Source organism: Centropristis striata, chromosome 7, assembly GCF_030273125.1.
Source record: "Centropristis striata isolate RG_2023a ecotype Rhode Island chromosome 7, C.striata_1.0, whole genome shotgun sequence".
Classification (NCBI taxonomy): domain Eukaryota; kingdom Metazoa; phylum Chordata; class Actinopteri; order Perciformes; family Serranidae; genus Centropristis; species Centropristis striata.
This window is the reverse complement of record NC_081523.1, coordinates 22,494,154-22,511,210: the sequence shown is the minus strand read 5'-3', so window position 1 is coordinate 22,511,210 and position 17,057 is coordinate 22,494,154. Positions and strand designations below refer to the sequence as shown.

General features: G+C 40.9%; 1 protein-coding gene across 1 annotated transcript in view; it reads left to right on the top strand.

Moving 5' to 3' along the window:
- The window catches only part of fbxl17 (F-box and leucine-rich repeat protein 17), a 259,221-nt gene that overhangs the window by 92,234 nt on the left and 149,930 nt on the right, over positions 1 to 17,057 (top strand). Inside the window, exon 8 of the mRNA XM_059336420.1 lies at positions 7,644 to 7,774. Coding sequence (XP_059192403.1) covers positions 7,644 to 7,774 — 131 coding nt within the window. The remainder of the gene's footprint in view (positions 1 to 7,643; positions 7,775 to 17,057) is intronic.

Sequence of the window (17,057 nt, the reverse complement as noted above, 5' to 3'; positions counted from 1 at the left end):
CATACTGGTGGCTTAGTGGAGCAGCATGTAATCGCAACATTATGAGTTCAGGTTTGGCTCACAACCTTTAACCCTTTATCATTCAGCCTCCTTTTTATAGAGGGGTGTGGGACAAGGGATGTTCAGGGTGAGATAGCAGGTCAACAGTATATACCACATAGAAGTGATGTACATCATCTGAAAGCTGGGAACCTGAAGATTAATTTGAGATTTTGAAAATAATGAAATAGAAGAAATTGTGAACATGTATAAGGCTTAGAAAATTATGATTGAAGCATATAATGGTCATTCTCATCCTCAAATATGTCCAGTTGTTGCAGCAATTTTTGGGTTGCCATATATCACACTAAGACACCGCAACCTTGAGGAACACTGTAGAAAAATGCATGCTGTGATTTTGCTTCCAAAACATTTTACATTTTTTAATTTTCTGCAAGAATTGCATTTTTCTGTGATTGGATGGTTAGCACCTTTGTCCTAGAAACTTCCCAGAAACCCCTTGTTGTCAATATACTTGAATGCCCGAGGACTCTTGTTTGTGGTTGTAAAATTTAATAAGACTATGATTATCCTAGAGGTCACAACAGGTCATTTAAGTTTCAAAAATGGTCAAAAATAATCGCACATGAATAAAATTGGAGTCATTATATCCACAATACACTCAGATTTCCAGCGATATCAGATTTATGAAAGTCTATTCAGGGACCCCGGTATGCAGAAATATTTCATATAATTCTTTATTTTTACTGTAGCCTGAAAACAGAGAAGGAAGTTGGTTGGAGCAGTGGTTGGGCTGTCAGATCACTAAAGAGTTTTTTTAAATGGAGAAAAAAAAGAAAATTAGTTTTGTTTATTTTACCTTTTTTTTGTCCAAATTGCCACGAGCACAGGATGGGAGAAGAGGTTTTAAAGTGGTGACACACAAAAGGTTAAGATACAGGTCTTCACCCACTGTCACCTTCACACATCCCACTCCACCGCTCCCTCCCCATGTAGCATGAGTGGTGTCTGGCTTTGCTGTAGTCTGCTGGCCCCTTATCTCCTCCCTCCGACTGGAGCACAGAAAATACATAATCACAGTGCCCTGTGTCAAACTGATAACCCCCAACACAAACCAGAGAAGTGTGTGGAAGAGAGTGTGTGTGTGTACCTTTCCCTATGTACAAATGTGTGTGTGTGTCTCTGTGTACTCGTACATGTGTATTGTGTCTCAGGGGTGGTGGAGAGGATAAAGGGGAAACGACGGAGCAGAGGGGATTTGGAGGAAGAAAGGTAATGGGGTTGTGGGGGTCGCAAAATGAGTCGAAATTGTAATAATAATTTTCTTCACTGCTGTATGGAGGAGATTGGGGGATTTATGAATATAATGAGCAGAGAAGAGCCTAAGGATGATGTGTGTCTCTTGCAAGAGTAATTGAAGAATAATTCATTTGGCTCTAAGACTTTTAACCCAGAGACAGACAGAGATAGAGAGGTTTTTGACCTCTGGAGGGGGGTGGGGGTATCATGTCTCATTATTGGCCCAACTAGTGTCACTGTACTGTGACTGTCATCCAGTGCAGTCACACTGGCTCGTGCCTGTGTGTGGGAGTGTGTATGTGCGTGCCTATGTGGTCATTTGGCTTAGAGCGGCGAAGAGAAACCAGCGCTCTCTATCTCCTCGAGCCTTTCCTCGCCACTGAGTTTGTTATCAACACCAACACATGCAGGATTAGCCACTGTAAGGGAGAAAAAGAGAGAGAGAGAAAAAAAAGGGGGTAGGAGAGGGAAAAGAAGTGATAGACAGTAGATGGGCACAAGACAGATAAAGAGAAGTTAACCACACACGCACACACACACACACACACACACACACACAGGGATCAGCTCACTGGTCCGTGACTGATGCAGACAATGTATTTATGATAGCCGACCCACGGCCTTTCCAGTTTTTGCCTCAGTCCCTTTTTCAAATATTCATATCGCTCTGTCTGCACAGGCCTGTATGTATTTTTGTGTATGTTTTTCTGAGTGTCTGTCTGGCGGGGGCCTGGAGTGGGGGGGTGTAGCGTGTGATTTAGGCTTACCGCAGAGGGATTGTCTCGACACAGCTTTCCCCTGTCTGACTCAACTGTCTGGGATGCTCCGATATGGGAAAAAAAAAAGCCAAACAAACAAAGCGTGTATGCATGAGTGCGCACTCGCATTCACCTAGTGACACTGCTGCCATTCGTCTCACCTTTTCAGCCCCCGCCTCATCCCGTCTCACACAGACTCCAACACATGCGGACAGCCGAGCAAAATGTGTCAGGGCCACAATGCCACCTCCACTACACCCTGTGACTTTGACTTCTTGCTCAGGACTTTGAATATTACTTCAAAGTGACTGTCTAAACTTCTACCTGAGGGTTTAAACTTGATTCCACTCATCTTTGCAGGGCGGAGAACAGACATTTTCCACCGTTACGGCTCTTAGTTTTACTGAAAAGTCACTTTTTTCATAGACGGTGCTTGCGTGCATGTGGTTCTTTTGTAAATCTGCATGCATTTCCTGCAGAAGGACATATATTTTTCATTGACTAAACTCACATACTAAATCTCGGAGTGGTTATAAATTTACTACAGCAATGAAATGACAGCTCATATTTTCCAAACCCAACATGTTCACTATTTGTGCCTAAAACAATGCCCGCTCTGTCTGTGCTTTTTAAATGTCATCTAGCTGCTTGTCAGCTGAGACACTGAGGTTGACGGACAGCAACAGCCATGAACTCATGCTGCTTTGTGCCAGCGCTCAAACCATGACATCACATCCTCTGCATGGGGTCCACCAGGCCTCAACTTCCTGCCTGGCATCATGATACTTGACGTTGTGTAAATAAATTAAGTAATAGCGCAGGTAGTTATAGCTCAGTAGTCTGGCAGAGCATACACAGGTACACACACACACACACACACACACACACACACACTCACCCACTGTGCCAGACTGTGACATACACTAATGCAATTAAGTGTCAAATCAGCCTCTCCAAATATTGAACTCCTGCCTATGCTTGGCTGAAGGATAACGTGCCTTTTAAACAGCCAGTTATTTTTCTTTCATTTAAAGTGGCGTTTTGTGTTTGACCTCTGACTCTGGCGCTCGTTTTTCCTGTTTGAGAGAGGCTTCTAATTGAAGCAGGTGGGAGCCAAGCTGCTTGGAGCTCACAGATCTCCTCTGGTCATGTGGACTGAATTAAACAACCCCTTTAATACAGAAATGTGGTGCTACACCCACTTCTCAGACGAGGACTATTTGCCCATCCAGCTCTTGTCAGATGTGAAGTGATTGCTTTTCTCTTATCTTTGAATAAGGCATGATGTGTTCCATATTTGAAATGATTTGGAGGTCTACAAAGTGAGAATTAAATTCACTTTCTTGATTCTGTGGATATGAATCTTTAATTTTTTGCTGTATGTTTTAGGTTTAAGGCAAAAATTACATGAAATAAAAAATACATTTAAGACTTTATCAATTTTTTTTTTTGGGGGGGGGGAATAATTGTTGCAACTGTTGTTTGATCATCTCTCTCACTCGTTCTCTCTGAATCTCTGAGTCTACCTAGAACTATGTAAAGTTATTATGAACATACAGTTCCATTTTCCATTAACGAAAAAGTTACAAAATTATTTCTGTTTGCTGTCAATCATACCTATTAGAAAGAAAGGTATTTTAAGAGGTTTTTAAAATTTTACAAATTCTATTTTCATGATAAATTCCACGACCTAAAATAGCAACATTTTTTATTATTATGACTATTATTATTATTATTATTATTTTTTACCATTATTCCAACTTTTACTTTTGTTAAGCATGTTTTAGTTAGAGATGGAAGAAGCATTGAAATAATTTGCTTAAGTGGAAGTAGCACCACATTGATAATAGTTGTAAATAGTAATTTATGGTATTAGTCTTGATAATTTAATTTAATTTAATTTATTTTGCGTTAGATATTTAAAGTATATTTGGATTTAAATGTACTTTAAATATCAAAAGTAGAAAGAGTGTGATCCAATATTCAAATATTGGATTATTATTATCTGGTTGAGGTACTTCTTCATATTCTGTGAAATTTGTTTGAATTAAAGCAAAGCATCATATTTCATAAACCGATCATATATAACTAATAAATTCAGTGTAGAGTAAAAAGTAAAATATTTCTCTGACATGTAGTGAAGTCTCGTTATAAATTAGCATAAAGTGGAAATACTGAAGAATAGTATTTAGTTAATGTACTTAGACACTTTCCACCACTGTGCATGTGAACATGTGTGCATAGTTGTTGGAATATTTATATAATAAGGCTTAATTTCTGTGCCATGCGTGTGTTCATGGGGCGGAGACGACACGCTGGCCTCAGAGCAGCTGGAATCTGCAGGTTTTACTGTTTTTATGAACAGCATGAATAATTATCCAGGTGTAGCTGCCAACTCAGAGGAGACGAGACAAACTCTGCCTGGTTACAGACCGCAGCCAACGAGGAGAAAAACCTGCCGAACCCCTCACCAAATCCCCTGCTCTCTATTCTCTTGCTCCTTTTCTCTCTCAGTTGCTCTCAGATTTTTTCCTTCACTTTCCGTCTCTCTTTTTCCTCTCTGTGCTGTGTGAATCACTCGCTTTGTCTTCCTCTCACTTTCTGTCGTGCTCCCTCCTCTCTGTTTCTCTCCATTTATTTTTCTTTTAGTGCCAGTTTATTCTTGGATCGCTGAAATACACGAGCTGTATTATGAGTGGAAATGATTAAATAAGATTGGAAGCATTAAAACCTTTCACCTTTGAGTCAAATCATGATAATCTGTCAACTATAAGAAAACAAACACTGGCACTGTGGCCTGTCACATTCTGGAGGTGTGACTAATTACTGAGGAGTTGTTTTTTGTGTGACTTTTCATTCCAGGGATTTGGAGGATATTTTTTCTTTAGGCAGATGTCTGCTAAACTGTGGAATTTATTTTCTCTGCGGCGGTTTCTCTGCAGATGGACTAGCAAAGTTACAGTCTCAGCCGTGACTCTGCCTCTTCCCTTTCATGCAGACATCTGCTAAATTTTCAAATTTTCTTCAACCTAGCTACACTCCCAGCCAATGAAAACTCACAGTGGTTGGCCTGATTTCTCATTGGTTCTCCACATCAATGAAACAGTTGCTATTGGTTGTAGTAGAAATTCTACTACAGCAGACATAAGCAGTTTTGAAGATTTGGAGAACAAATGCTACTTTTGATGTCGGGGCTTTTAAAATTTACTCCAGGCTCAATAACCATAAATACTGAATGCAAATAACTCTCTCTCTCCCCCGTGTGTGTGTGTGTGTGTGTGCGCGTGTGCATGCGTCTGTGTGTGTATGTGCGTGCGTGCGTCTGTGTATGTGTGTGTGTGTGTGTGTGTGATTTTGATTTGCTAATGCTGAGGTTTTTTTTTTTGACAGAGCGAGTGGAAGTCTTTTCCTATGAATATTAGCGGTAGCGGTCACTTAGCCTACATCCAGGTTTGCATTTTTGCAGCACCTTTGTTGTGCAAACAATGCCACACACACACACACACACACACACACACACACACACACACACAGACCTGCACAGCCGAATTCTGCATGAATAATTTAGCACTTCGATCCAACACTGGCCAAAGGGGCAAATGACAGTTTGTGTGGGTGTGCGTGTGTTTTCTTGCATGTGTGTGAGCATCTGCTTGTGTGCGCGTGTGTCTATTTTAATGCACACAGTTAAGGGTTTTTCCCATTCATTAAATGCCATTGTTTATCGTGCCAGTTTAGCTGTCCCTGACAATCACTGTTGCATTCTTGACCCGTCTTTTCACAAACAGGCTGTTTAATGTTTATTTCATTAGTATATCTAAGCGTGTCTCCACAGTATAGGTGCGGATATGCCACAAACAAAATCTGTTTCATGTTTATTTCATGCCTAAGCAGACCTTTTATCACTAGAAGTGTGGATCCAATTTTCTCCTGAGGAGTGACAAAAAAAGCCACAGGCTACATAAGAACAGGGAGACAAATGGAGCAGCTAGACGGTGGTAAAGGTTTTGAAAGCCTTTTTTATTACCTTCAGCGCAGTGCAGCATCACACACTCACCGCTGTTTGTTTGCAGTCGGTGAGCGACTCTGTTTTGAATCTCAGTATGTGGGGACAGGGAAGAGTGTTTACATGTGTGCTCACTTCACCCTGCGAGCCCTGGTCCTTATCCATTCCCCCCATGTGTCTTCATGCTGGTAGGTATATGTCATGCCTATGGAGCCGACAATAGTGCTCAGTGATCTTAACACCAACTGTAAGCTTGTTTTCTCTTTAGCCTCGGCCCTGACATTTACCTCCCTGCCTCCCTTGCGGCTGGCCGAATATCATACCTCTATTATCTTGCATCCCTGGTGTGTGAGTGTGAGTGCATATTTGTGTGCATGCACCTGTGCCTTAAATAGTTCTGAGTATGTATCAGAGAAAATACACCTGTGCTGTGGCTTGAAAAGCCTTTGGTAATGTCAACGAGCAGTAACGCTTGTTGAACAGTGTGTCAGTGTGGGTTTCTAAGAGTGTGTCAGGAAGTACAGATTCTGACTGGAGGATTAATCTAAAACCCCCCTCTTATAAAGTATTCAGATCGGAAAGAGGGATTATTGAAAGTCGGAGACATGAAAGGAAGAGGGAAAGTGAATGCTCGTATTGGCTCATAACCCCTCACACCAGGCATGCAGGCACAGAATGATAAACAGTAACAGCAAGCAATTTTGTATCATTTATCTGCCTTGTTAGGTTTATTCTGCATTTATGCTTTTTTTCACTACATGTGGCAGTTTACATGTTTACTATGTGCAGAGAGAGGTGTTTTTGTCATTTCTTGGCAATACATCAAAAGCATCTATGTAACTCAGCAGACTTGTATACCATACACCAAAATTTCTCTTCCTGTTGCTTCCCTTTTTTGCACTGCTCATAGTAACAAATCAACTGCTGGTTCCTTCATGAACAGACAGGAAATTGTGTTTCCTATCTGTTTGTGTGAAAGAGATAACGTGTGAGTGCTGGATTTTACTTTGTTGTAAAGTCCAACTGAAATTAAATTGCATTTCTTTCTCTGCTATAACAGATCTGCTCTGTAAATCACTTGTCCTGTGTTCCCCCTGGAGACAAAAAAAATCAGAAACCAAAATGGAGAATGTACTGCTTTGCACTAATTTGACTATTAAAGGTATAATATCTTACTTTGTTGATTGTGTCTGTAAACACACGGCATTCAAAGTTGTCCCCTGCTTCGTGGCTCAACTAAAGATTGAAATAGAAGACGTCGAGCAAGCTATAGACAGTGAATGAAGAGAGGGAGTGGCTTAAGTGAGAACAAAGCTGAAATAGAACGTTATTTTCTGTTTATTTGAGGGCTGTTACGTTCTAAAGCACAAATAAACAGAACCACACCTCTGCACATATCCACACAACAGCGATAAGAAGTAAAGACAAAATACAGGCAGAGGGCGGGGTCTTTGCATGTGGGATATTTGAGAGGGTTTATTTTATATTAGTTCATACATTGTTTTAGCTATTTAGCTAGCTATTTGTGTGAATTATAAATTGTTAAATTCAAATGTTTTTGTGTGTTGCCTCTTGTGTAGCTACGAAACCTGAGTGTCCTGGACCTGCGGCACATCTCGGAGCTTAACAATGAGACGGTAATGGAGGTCGTGAGGAAATGTCGCAACCTCAGTTCCCTCAACCTCTGTCTCAACTGGAGCATCAACGACAGGTATGTCAAGTCAAGTAACGAGACACAAAAAAGTCATTGTATATGGAAAACATTTAGGAAATCTTGGGACAGGTGGTAGAAGTTCCTAGTTTTATCATTCAACAGTGGTATTATAATAAATCCAATACTAATGTTTTTGCCAGTATTTTAAATAGATCCAGTGGCTCGTGGGGCCACATCTCAGTTAATCATTTGACTAATGGCTCTTTAGGGTCTAAGTTGGCAATGAAATCTTTCATTGATTACTCATTTTTTGTGATGTTTTCATGGGGAGCAGCTATTGATTAATGAAAAGTAATAGTTGCTCCTCTGGCATCACAATAATATTCAGAAATATGCCTTTGTCTTTAGTAAGCACTAGATTTTGAGATCCTTCTGCGTAACTTCTTTGAAGTATTTGAGTGGCTGTCATCATATTGGTTTCCATTTGCCACCAGTGCATGCGCAAAAAACAGATTGGAATTGAGGATTACGATATGTCATCAGCCAACACTAGTGCTAGCTAGCCAGTTTATTTATCAAAGGACAATAGTTATTCAAAATGAAGAGCTGACTCCTTTGTGTCTTCAAGACCAACTGAACGCTAAACAAGACATTTTTAAGAGACCAAAATGTTCCAGTTAAATTTAAAGCGAAAACACACTGTGAAAAGGGTCAAATTCATCTGTAGTAGCCCCGCCCTAAAGCACACCCTGCTTTACTCTGAATGTGGTCAACATTTACAAAATAAGCACTTAATGCAATAAGCACTTAATAAGACTTGAAACTATGGATTGTGAACATAATCTCATTATGTGAATGCTTACTGTCAAGTCAGAACTTAGATAATGTTTGACTTCTTTTTGCAATCATTGGTGTTGTCCCCTGCTGGACATTTGAAAGAATGCAGGTTTTAGGCACTTCCGCATGGGGTTTACTCATGCTTTTTTTAGGGGGTCCTTGTCTTGTATGTTCTGCAAATTTGCATAGATGACAAGTGGTAGCAGCAACACCCGAAGAAATACACCATCAAAGGCAGGGAAGAAGAACACTGCTAGCTAATGTAAACATCGATGTAAACAATGGAGGTTGCAAAATATTAGAAATATTGGCTTTGCAAAAGCTTTAGAAGAAAGGAAATGCAGCATATTTAGGCTTCAAGGATGTTCAGACTTTATTTTGGAGAGAAACAGAGAATATAAACAGAACTTTTGTTTGCTCACAGGAAAACTCCACAGGGTGCCTTTTGTCTGTTGGGGGATATAGAGAACCAGTTTGAATGATTTTTCAATTACATCATCTAATCTATTAGTCGATTAAGGATTTCAACAGCTTTACACACAAACCATGCACACTGACACAACAACATTTGTCGCACAGCCACATTCAAGATAATTAAATAAGCTTCCCGAATGATCAAACTCTATTCTTGTTCGACACAACTGCCTCTTAATTCAAGGTCATCAGATGTTTTTGTACTGACATTTACAGAAAGACACATGTTTACACTTAAACAGATACACTCCTAATGTAAGCTCTTGCCCGGGGAAGGATGAACAGAATTAAAAACAGAAGCAGAAAGGACAACAATAACTTATTTTTTCTTGGTTTCTGTCTCCCTGGTCATCTTTCTTGCTGCTCACTACTTTATATATTTCCCCCATTTCTCTCTCAAATGGGAGAGAACCAGTACAGAATATGATGGCAAGAGTAAAGCATCTCCTCTTTTATTTATTATCTTGTGTTTTATTCATACGTTTCTATTTAATCTATTGATTTACAGCTAAGGCTGTGGCTTCTGTACCGACTGTACTCCCACTCTGGCTTAGGAGTGTGAACACAATATTGAATTTACCAAGGTGCATAGCAACAATGAATGTATGTGTGTGTGTGTGTGTGTGTGTGTGAATGTGTGAATGTGTGTGTGTGCATGTGTGAAATTATTCTTGCATTATAGAGTTAAGAGCAGACATGTGGTAGGAAGGTTATGGTAATACCTTGCCCGCCTCCTTTCAATCAAAAAACATGGAGTTTGGTGAAATCCTCACAGGAGCACATGGTGTTATCAACTTCTTCCCTTTATCACAGTCACACACACACACACACACACACGCACAGCCTGGATTGATTCAAGGCTGCATTGATTCCATAATGATATTTACTGCATTGGTTCAGGGGCTGGAGGTGTATGTGTGTCTGACTGACTGGATTTGTCTGGATCACCTGTGGGAATATTGGAATTTAAAATGGTGTGTGCGTGTGTTTGTGTGAGTGAGTTTGGAGATAAAGCTTCGGATGTTGTGTGTGTGGCGGCATGCAGTTGGTGTGTTGTTGGCTGATGCATGAAGCAGAGGCTGTCGGGGAGTGAAAGGTTGAGGTGGGCAGCCATAAACATGCTTGCTGCTCTGATGCTGCACTGTTCCACCCCCCTAGAGGAGGAGTTTTAAAAAATCCAGCAGGAGTAATGCAGGGCCATTTTCTCTGCCCTACCTCCTGGACCTGCAGACCTGTGTTTGTGTTTGTGTGTGTGTGTGTGTGTGTGTGTGTGTGTGTGTGTGTGTGTTTTTATGTGTTTGTGTGTGTGTGTGTGTGTGTGTGTGTGTGTGTGTGTATTGTGTACAAGCTGACTGCTGCTCAAGGACTCAGAGCAAATAAAAGCCTCCAGTCATAAGCTGCTTTATTGTTACACTTTACAGTCACACAGCTCGGGGCAGAGAGGAGGAGAGGAGTTTCTTTAAAGGCAGAGACTGGCTGGGTGGTCGTCACAACGTCAGGGAGGTGTGTGTGCGTTTTAGAGGTTTCCATGCGCTCAAGGCCGCGCCGCTTTAGCCGCACTGTGCCAAGCTGAGCTGCGATGATGTGTTTTTATACAAGCTCCAGCCTCGCAGCAGGGGGTCGCTGCAGCATGTGTCTGTGGTCATGCTAGCACAACCCCCCCTTCCTGTGCAGAGCCATGTTGTCACAGATTGGCTTAAAAATGTGATATGTGATATACAAGAGATGAGAGACAGAAGCTTCAGTTTGTCAATATGAAAAAATGATTAAAAGAACAACAAGTAGCAAGAGCTCCGTGCTGATTGCTGTTGTTTACACCGTGGATGAATGTTGGAATAATACAGCTGTCTTATTATATCCATAATTTACACCAACACAGAAAGTAAATGCATCACTTTGATTGGATCAGCTTTCCCCCTCATGGGATGTGATCAAGGTGAGCAACACCTCTTACTGCGAGAGAAGCCAGTCAAGATGTGCCAACGTACCTCACTGTGCCAATGTTAATGCTGGCATGTGTCAGCTTTTTGCTGGTGTCACATGTAGTTGTCCGGCAGATTAAATTATCCATGGCCAAAACGTCCTTTGGGAAAGATTGCCAGCACATTTCCTGTGTCTAGTGTGCCAGCAGAGCATGGATTCTCGCCCCAGACCAGGATAAAAACAGCACTGAGAAGCTGCCTCACTGAGGAGAAGGTGACATGGTTAGAGAGAATTCAAATTGTGCAAAGTGCTCGGATGGCTTCAATTTTGCACCAAGCAGAAACCTCTGGGTGCAAATAAACTTGAATTTGACAAATTTAGACAGACCTGCATATTATCTGATGTTCTAGAACGCATTCATTGCACTTTTTTTCAAGTGATTTAATATGACAGGCTTGCAAAGAGAAGAGACATACATTTAATGTAGGCTGATGTCTTTTTTTAATTAACAATAGCAAGGCTATGTTTGTTTTATTTTATTGTTGTACAGTAGCCTATCTGCTCATATCACAAGTCTATGAAGAGTTAAATCTGCTGACTTCTTATAATAAGATATCTGTTGAAAGCTAGAAATTGGATTGTAGCGTTTGTGTTTTTGGAGTTTTATTGCTGTTAAAATGTATTATATGGTTTTATATATTAGTCTATATGGCATGCATTCTGGAGTATTAATGACCATATCGGCTGTCAAAAAAAGATAAAAGTGTAAATCCCGGGCCTGCCTGCTCGTTGCTTTTCACGACATGGCTCGACGTGACCATACTCCCATATTGGAAAAACCTTATTTGCTTGTGATAGAGTGAAAGGGAGAGTCTGGGTTGAAGAGGTAAGATTTAAAGACAGGTTCAGGCTACAGATGAAGGGGATGTTTCAAGCATGAGGTGTTTGTGTGTCCCTTGGAATTTCAGTGTTGTTTTTAAGCCTTTTTTTGCACATTATTTTCGTACTCCAGTAATATCACTATTATTCGGACCATGATTCTATAAGAACCCGAATCAATGAACAATTCCGAATCAGAATTGATAAAATCTAAATATTAGTTTTCAACTGACATAAACACACACACCAGTATAAACACTCCAGCAAGTCTTCTGAAGAGTCTGATGGGCTGTTTGAAAGCAAGATTTTATTGATTATGGTTTTTGGCTGCAGAGAGACTCTCGGTGTATCTCTGTGAGGTTGAAATGGTTTATTTGGCTCAAAGTTCAAAGAGTCAGAGGTCGCTGGGGTCACACACACACACACACACACACACACACACACACACACACACACACACACACACACACGTTGTCACAGTGAAGACCAGAATGACTCAACCCTCCCTCACATTAACTCTGCGAGGGCACAGCTGGGTCAGCTTTCGTGTGCGTGTTTCAAACTGATGACAGTGTGCTGTGAACAGGTAAACAGGCAGAGGAAATGACCCCTTATTTCCAGGATCAATTTGTTCCCCTACAAGGGGCAATTGGAGAGATAGAGCTCCGTGGGAGGTAAAGCACTTCAGTCATTTTTCCTTCCCTTCTACTCTTTTTCTTCCTTCTTGTCTCTCATCTTTAAGGAAAATAAAAAAATAAACAACGTGTCCTCTGGCTCTCCTTATCTTCCCCAGTAATGGCTGAAACAGCATCTCAGTGTAAGAAAAAAATGAGAGAAATGACGGCCAAATATGGACTTCCCATCGTCACAGTCCGACAGGCAGATTGTGACAGTAGGACGCCTATTTTTTGTTCACCATCATTTCTTGTGGAGACGGGATGTGATGTGCTGCAGGTGGCCAGTTTTGGCCCTGTTATTTCTCTGTATCCTCTTCCAGCGGTGATTGGAGACCAATGTGGGATTGTGTTTTTCAAATGTCACAGCGTTTGAAAATGGGGAGCGAGTCATGATCAAAGTGGAACGGCTGAGCAAATGGTGGCGCTCACTTTTTTAGAACCAAGTTGAGAACACAGTGTCAAAGTTAAATGGTTTTCTTTCATTTTTTTCATGCTTGGTGTCTGTTTTTTTATCTTGCAAAAACTCCAGGGAGCTTTTGTGTTGCATGCAAAGTGTATTTGTGATTATTTGTGTAACATTGTGTGTATGTTTTTTGTTGTGTCTGTGTGCAGATTATTTTCTATCGAGACTTGTTTTCTCCAGTGGAGACTTTATGATATAATTTGATATTTGTGTAATTAGCTTTTAAAAAAAAAAAATCATATTGTACTTCTTCTGCCAAAAAAAGGGGAGATTAAACTTGAATTTTCATGCTTCTGTTTGTGCAAATGTGAGTGTGTTGCAATAAAGTTTGCGGTGAAGCCTCCTCAGTGGTTTTTGTCAAAGCAAAGAATCAGCATCTATTCTGCTAACATTAACCGTGCTGTTGGACAAACGGCCTGTGTTGACAAGCAGATTTATGAGTGTCCCCCGTCTCTATGCATGTGTGTGTTTGTGTGCAACCTCTGGTCAGTTGGCCTGTCGTCTTTGCTGAAAGCAGTTGCATGGAGTAAGTGAGTCATTTCTTTTATGAGCTCTGTATTGTTGGAAGTTGGGCATTTCCCAAAAAGCCCTGCTGTTCTTTCCCTCTCTTTCTTTCTCTCCCTTTCTTTCTTCATCTCTCAGTCTTTCCGACAGCTTAATTTAAACAGGGGAATCAATATTCCTCCCTTTTTTCTTCTTTGCTTTTTTCTTCGGGCCAACATTCTCTGCATATCTCCATCACTTGTGAGTGTCACAAATCACAGCCCAAATTGGCTGTTCTACATTTTTGTCCCCTCGCCCGCAGAAATCGGACTAGATGAGGGATGACCAGGGGCCCTCGCTGACTTTCAGGAGCTTATAAAGCAGGAAATAATTGGAGAAGCATTCTCTCAGAAACACACCTTCTCTAAATCTGTAAGGCTTGTGGATTTGGAGGCGTTTGCAATAGAAGCTCATTCCAAATAGCCTCTGTTGCAGCCAGCTGGCAGATCCTGCAGTGCCTGGAGAAGTGTTAAACCCCGAAATCGAATGAGTGCATGATACATCAGTATGATCAACGGCGTGTCAAATGACAGGTAGTCGCTCTATACTTTGTTTGGCCACAGTGAAGGTGACCACGGCTTCTATTTATCAAAGTTCTGGGTGTTACGCTAAAGAATAGTTTAAAGAGACAACTTAGGAGTAAAAGAAAGAAAAGACTTTGATAAAAGTAAAGACTTTGGAACATTTACCAAGTGATTTGCTCCTTCTTACAGCAAAGTCAAGGGGTTGCCCTTCAAAATGAAACTATTATGTGTATGCTCAGAAATGTATCGCCAATCAGGCAGGGGGATTTTACCCAGCCCCATTGTTCATTCTTTTGAAAATGCCTTACATCTTCACACTGAAATATGTTTCTCTACAAGAATATACATAGATTGTTAGTTCCAACTCTTGAAAATGACCCACAGGAGCGTCTCCTAAATTAGTGCTCCCTACTGGTGGCAGGAGATCAACACGTCATCATGCTTAAATGCTAACAAATGCCAACAAACGGCAGACTTTCATCCAGGAGAACAGGGTTTGTGTTAGTTTGTGTTGTATCTTAGCTTATGTTTCATGTAACTCCCGTTGCTCATGTCACCCTCATAATAACTTCACTTCCAGCATTTACAAACTTTTATTTAAGTAAGTAAGTCAGTAAGTCAGTCAGTCAGTAAGTAAGTCACGGATAAAATCACAAAGTGCTTTACAGAAGATAAAAAGAAAGAAATAAGATAGGGGAACATAAGACAATTAAAACTCAGTTAAAACACAATTAAAATGTATTTATTGTTATAAACTTTAACAACGTCTTCCCAGGAAGTTCTTTGCCCTAAACCTGTTTGGTGGTTTTGAAATCTAAATTACGCGTTACAAAATGGTCACAGTTTTGAAGGCTTACCAAAAAATCATGGTTTGGGTTAAGGCATATACATTTGTTACTGTTTAAGTATGTGGCATAGTTATGCACGTAACGTAGAATGTGATGTACATAGTTACGTAGTTATATTAAGTTACAGCAACTCAGCATTGACTTTTGGTTTCACACAAACACCCCTGACCCATGATCCACTCTGATCGCCTCCTTATGTGGTCTGTATACTTTTTCACCTGACTCCCATGGCCACTAGAGTTCTCCAACATGAATGCACACATGTTCGGTCCGCGGTTGTAAAAAAAGGCTGCAGTTTCTGTGTATTTATGTTGTGAAAGCTCTGACCTTCGGTTTAGGACAAAACTTCCTGGTAAACTTTATAAAAGACAGTACAGTAAAGACAGTAAATAAATGTTGTAAATGCCGGAAGTGAAGTAGTTACAAGGGTCACTGTAACTCACGGTGACTGCTGCTAACGTAACAGTTCCGTAAAAAAACACAAGTTACGTTCAAAAAGGTGATTCACGTAACTAACGACATTAACAACATAACTTAAGTTAAAAATGGTTTACTTTTGTTTTCACACAGGACGCAAACCCTGCTCTCCTAGATGAAAGTCCTCTGCTTGTTTGACCCACCCACCACCCCTACCTCCAACCAAATGTGGGAATCCGCCGTTTTTAAACTTTGCTTGGCTGTCAATCACTACTACATCAGCAAGATGGCACAAACATTACAGCGGATGGTAAAATACGGAGACATAGCTCGTTTTTTGATGCCTGTACACACGACCTATTAGCGTTTTTGACGAGAGAACAGGCTGAAAAAATGAGTCGAGTAAGCTGCTTGTATTTACGACATTCAGGGCCGTTTTTTTCGGGCCGGAGGACAGTCTCATTATTCTGCCTATACTATTTAAATGGTTTAGTTTTATTTATGTGAAAGGGATGAAATTATAGTAAATTTGTGATGAGACAAGATATTAGTTCTTTAGTATACAAAAATACACCGAAATTGCTGGTTGCCAGTTACCTCCATGCACTGAGACTTATGTGCAATGGCATATAATAAAAAAACTTTCATTCTTAACGAGAATTTTTTACCATCGATCCGTCATTGTCACAGTTTGATAAATATAGTCCTTGGAAAAGAGCCTGTGGTTCAAAAGGAACTTTGTTTCTTTCTCTGCTTTTAACCTACTTAAACCTCTGGCGTGAATAGGGCCCGCCGTCAGCTGACTGTTTCGACTGGAAATAAGTAAAAAGGACAAAGTTGTGGTTTCTGCTGGCTACGTATTCTCTCGCTGACCTCAGTAGCTGCCGAGTTCAGCCATAAAAGTTCGTCTGTGTGAAAGAAAGCCTGAGACTGTGGGAAAGTGAGAAAATCCCTCAGATAAGAGGTCATTTGAAGTGTCTACATCTATTGTATAACTTCACTGCACATGGGTTTCCTCCAGCCAGCTATTTTTAGGTCCCCCCTCTTCTTTTTCTTTTGGTTTTGTTGGATGTTTTCTAAATGCCATGGAAAATGTCAGCGGAGCCGAACCAGCGACCGACAGACATTTGTCCTTGTCGTGTTTCTCTACCACCTGTCTCTCTAGATTTGAGGAGAGGTGCTGAGAGGCCTTCCCCTGTCCTTGTCACTTCTCTTTCTCTGCTCTTCACACTTACAGCACAAGGATATGCAACTTTAGTAATTTTATACTTCCTTTTTTCCTCTTTGTCCAGTGGGGAGCACTGGCCCCTGCACTGCACTCCCATGATTTTATAAATTAGAATCCTATGCCTTTTTTATTTACTCAGGCCTGTGTTGTTGGAGCAGATTGGCTGTCAACTGAGATTAGAGTCCTGCTTAGCAGAGTGAATACACAAGGAGAGCCAGTGTTGCCCTGTTGTCAGACATGATGGTAGGAAAAGGTGCGGGGAAAACCAACGAGGTGTAATGGAGGCAGAGTGATTAGGTACGGCAGATGCGCACGTATGCATGTAGCAGATTTTCTCTTCATTTCTCTCTCAGTTATGTCGTTCATCTCAGGCACTTATTCTCTTTGGTTCTGTCTCTTTTTCACACTTCATCTCACCTCCAGTCGTCTTTCTGCGTTTCTTCCTCTGTCTCTCTCGTACTTTCTTTCTCTCCCGCTCTCTGTCACGCACACAGCCACAGAGGTGATTATTTCTGGCAGGTTGGGTG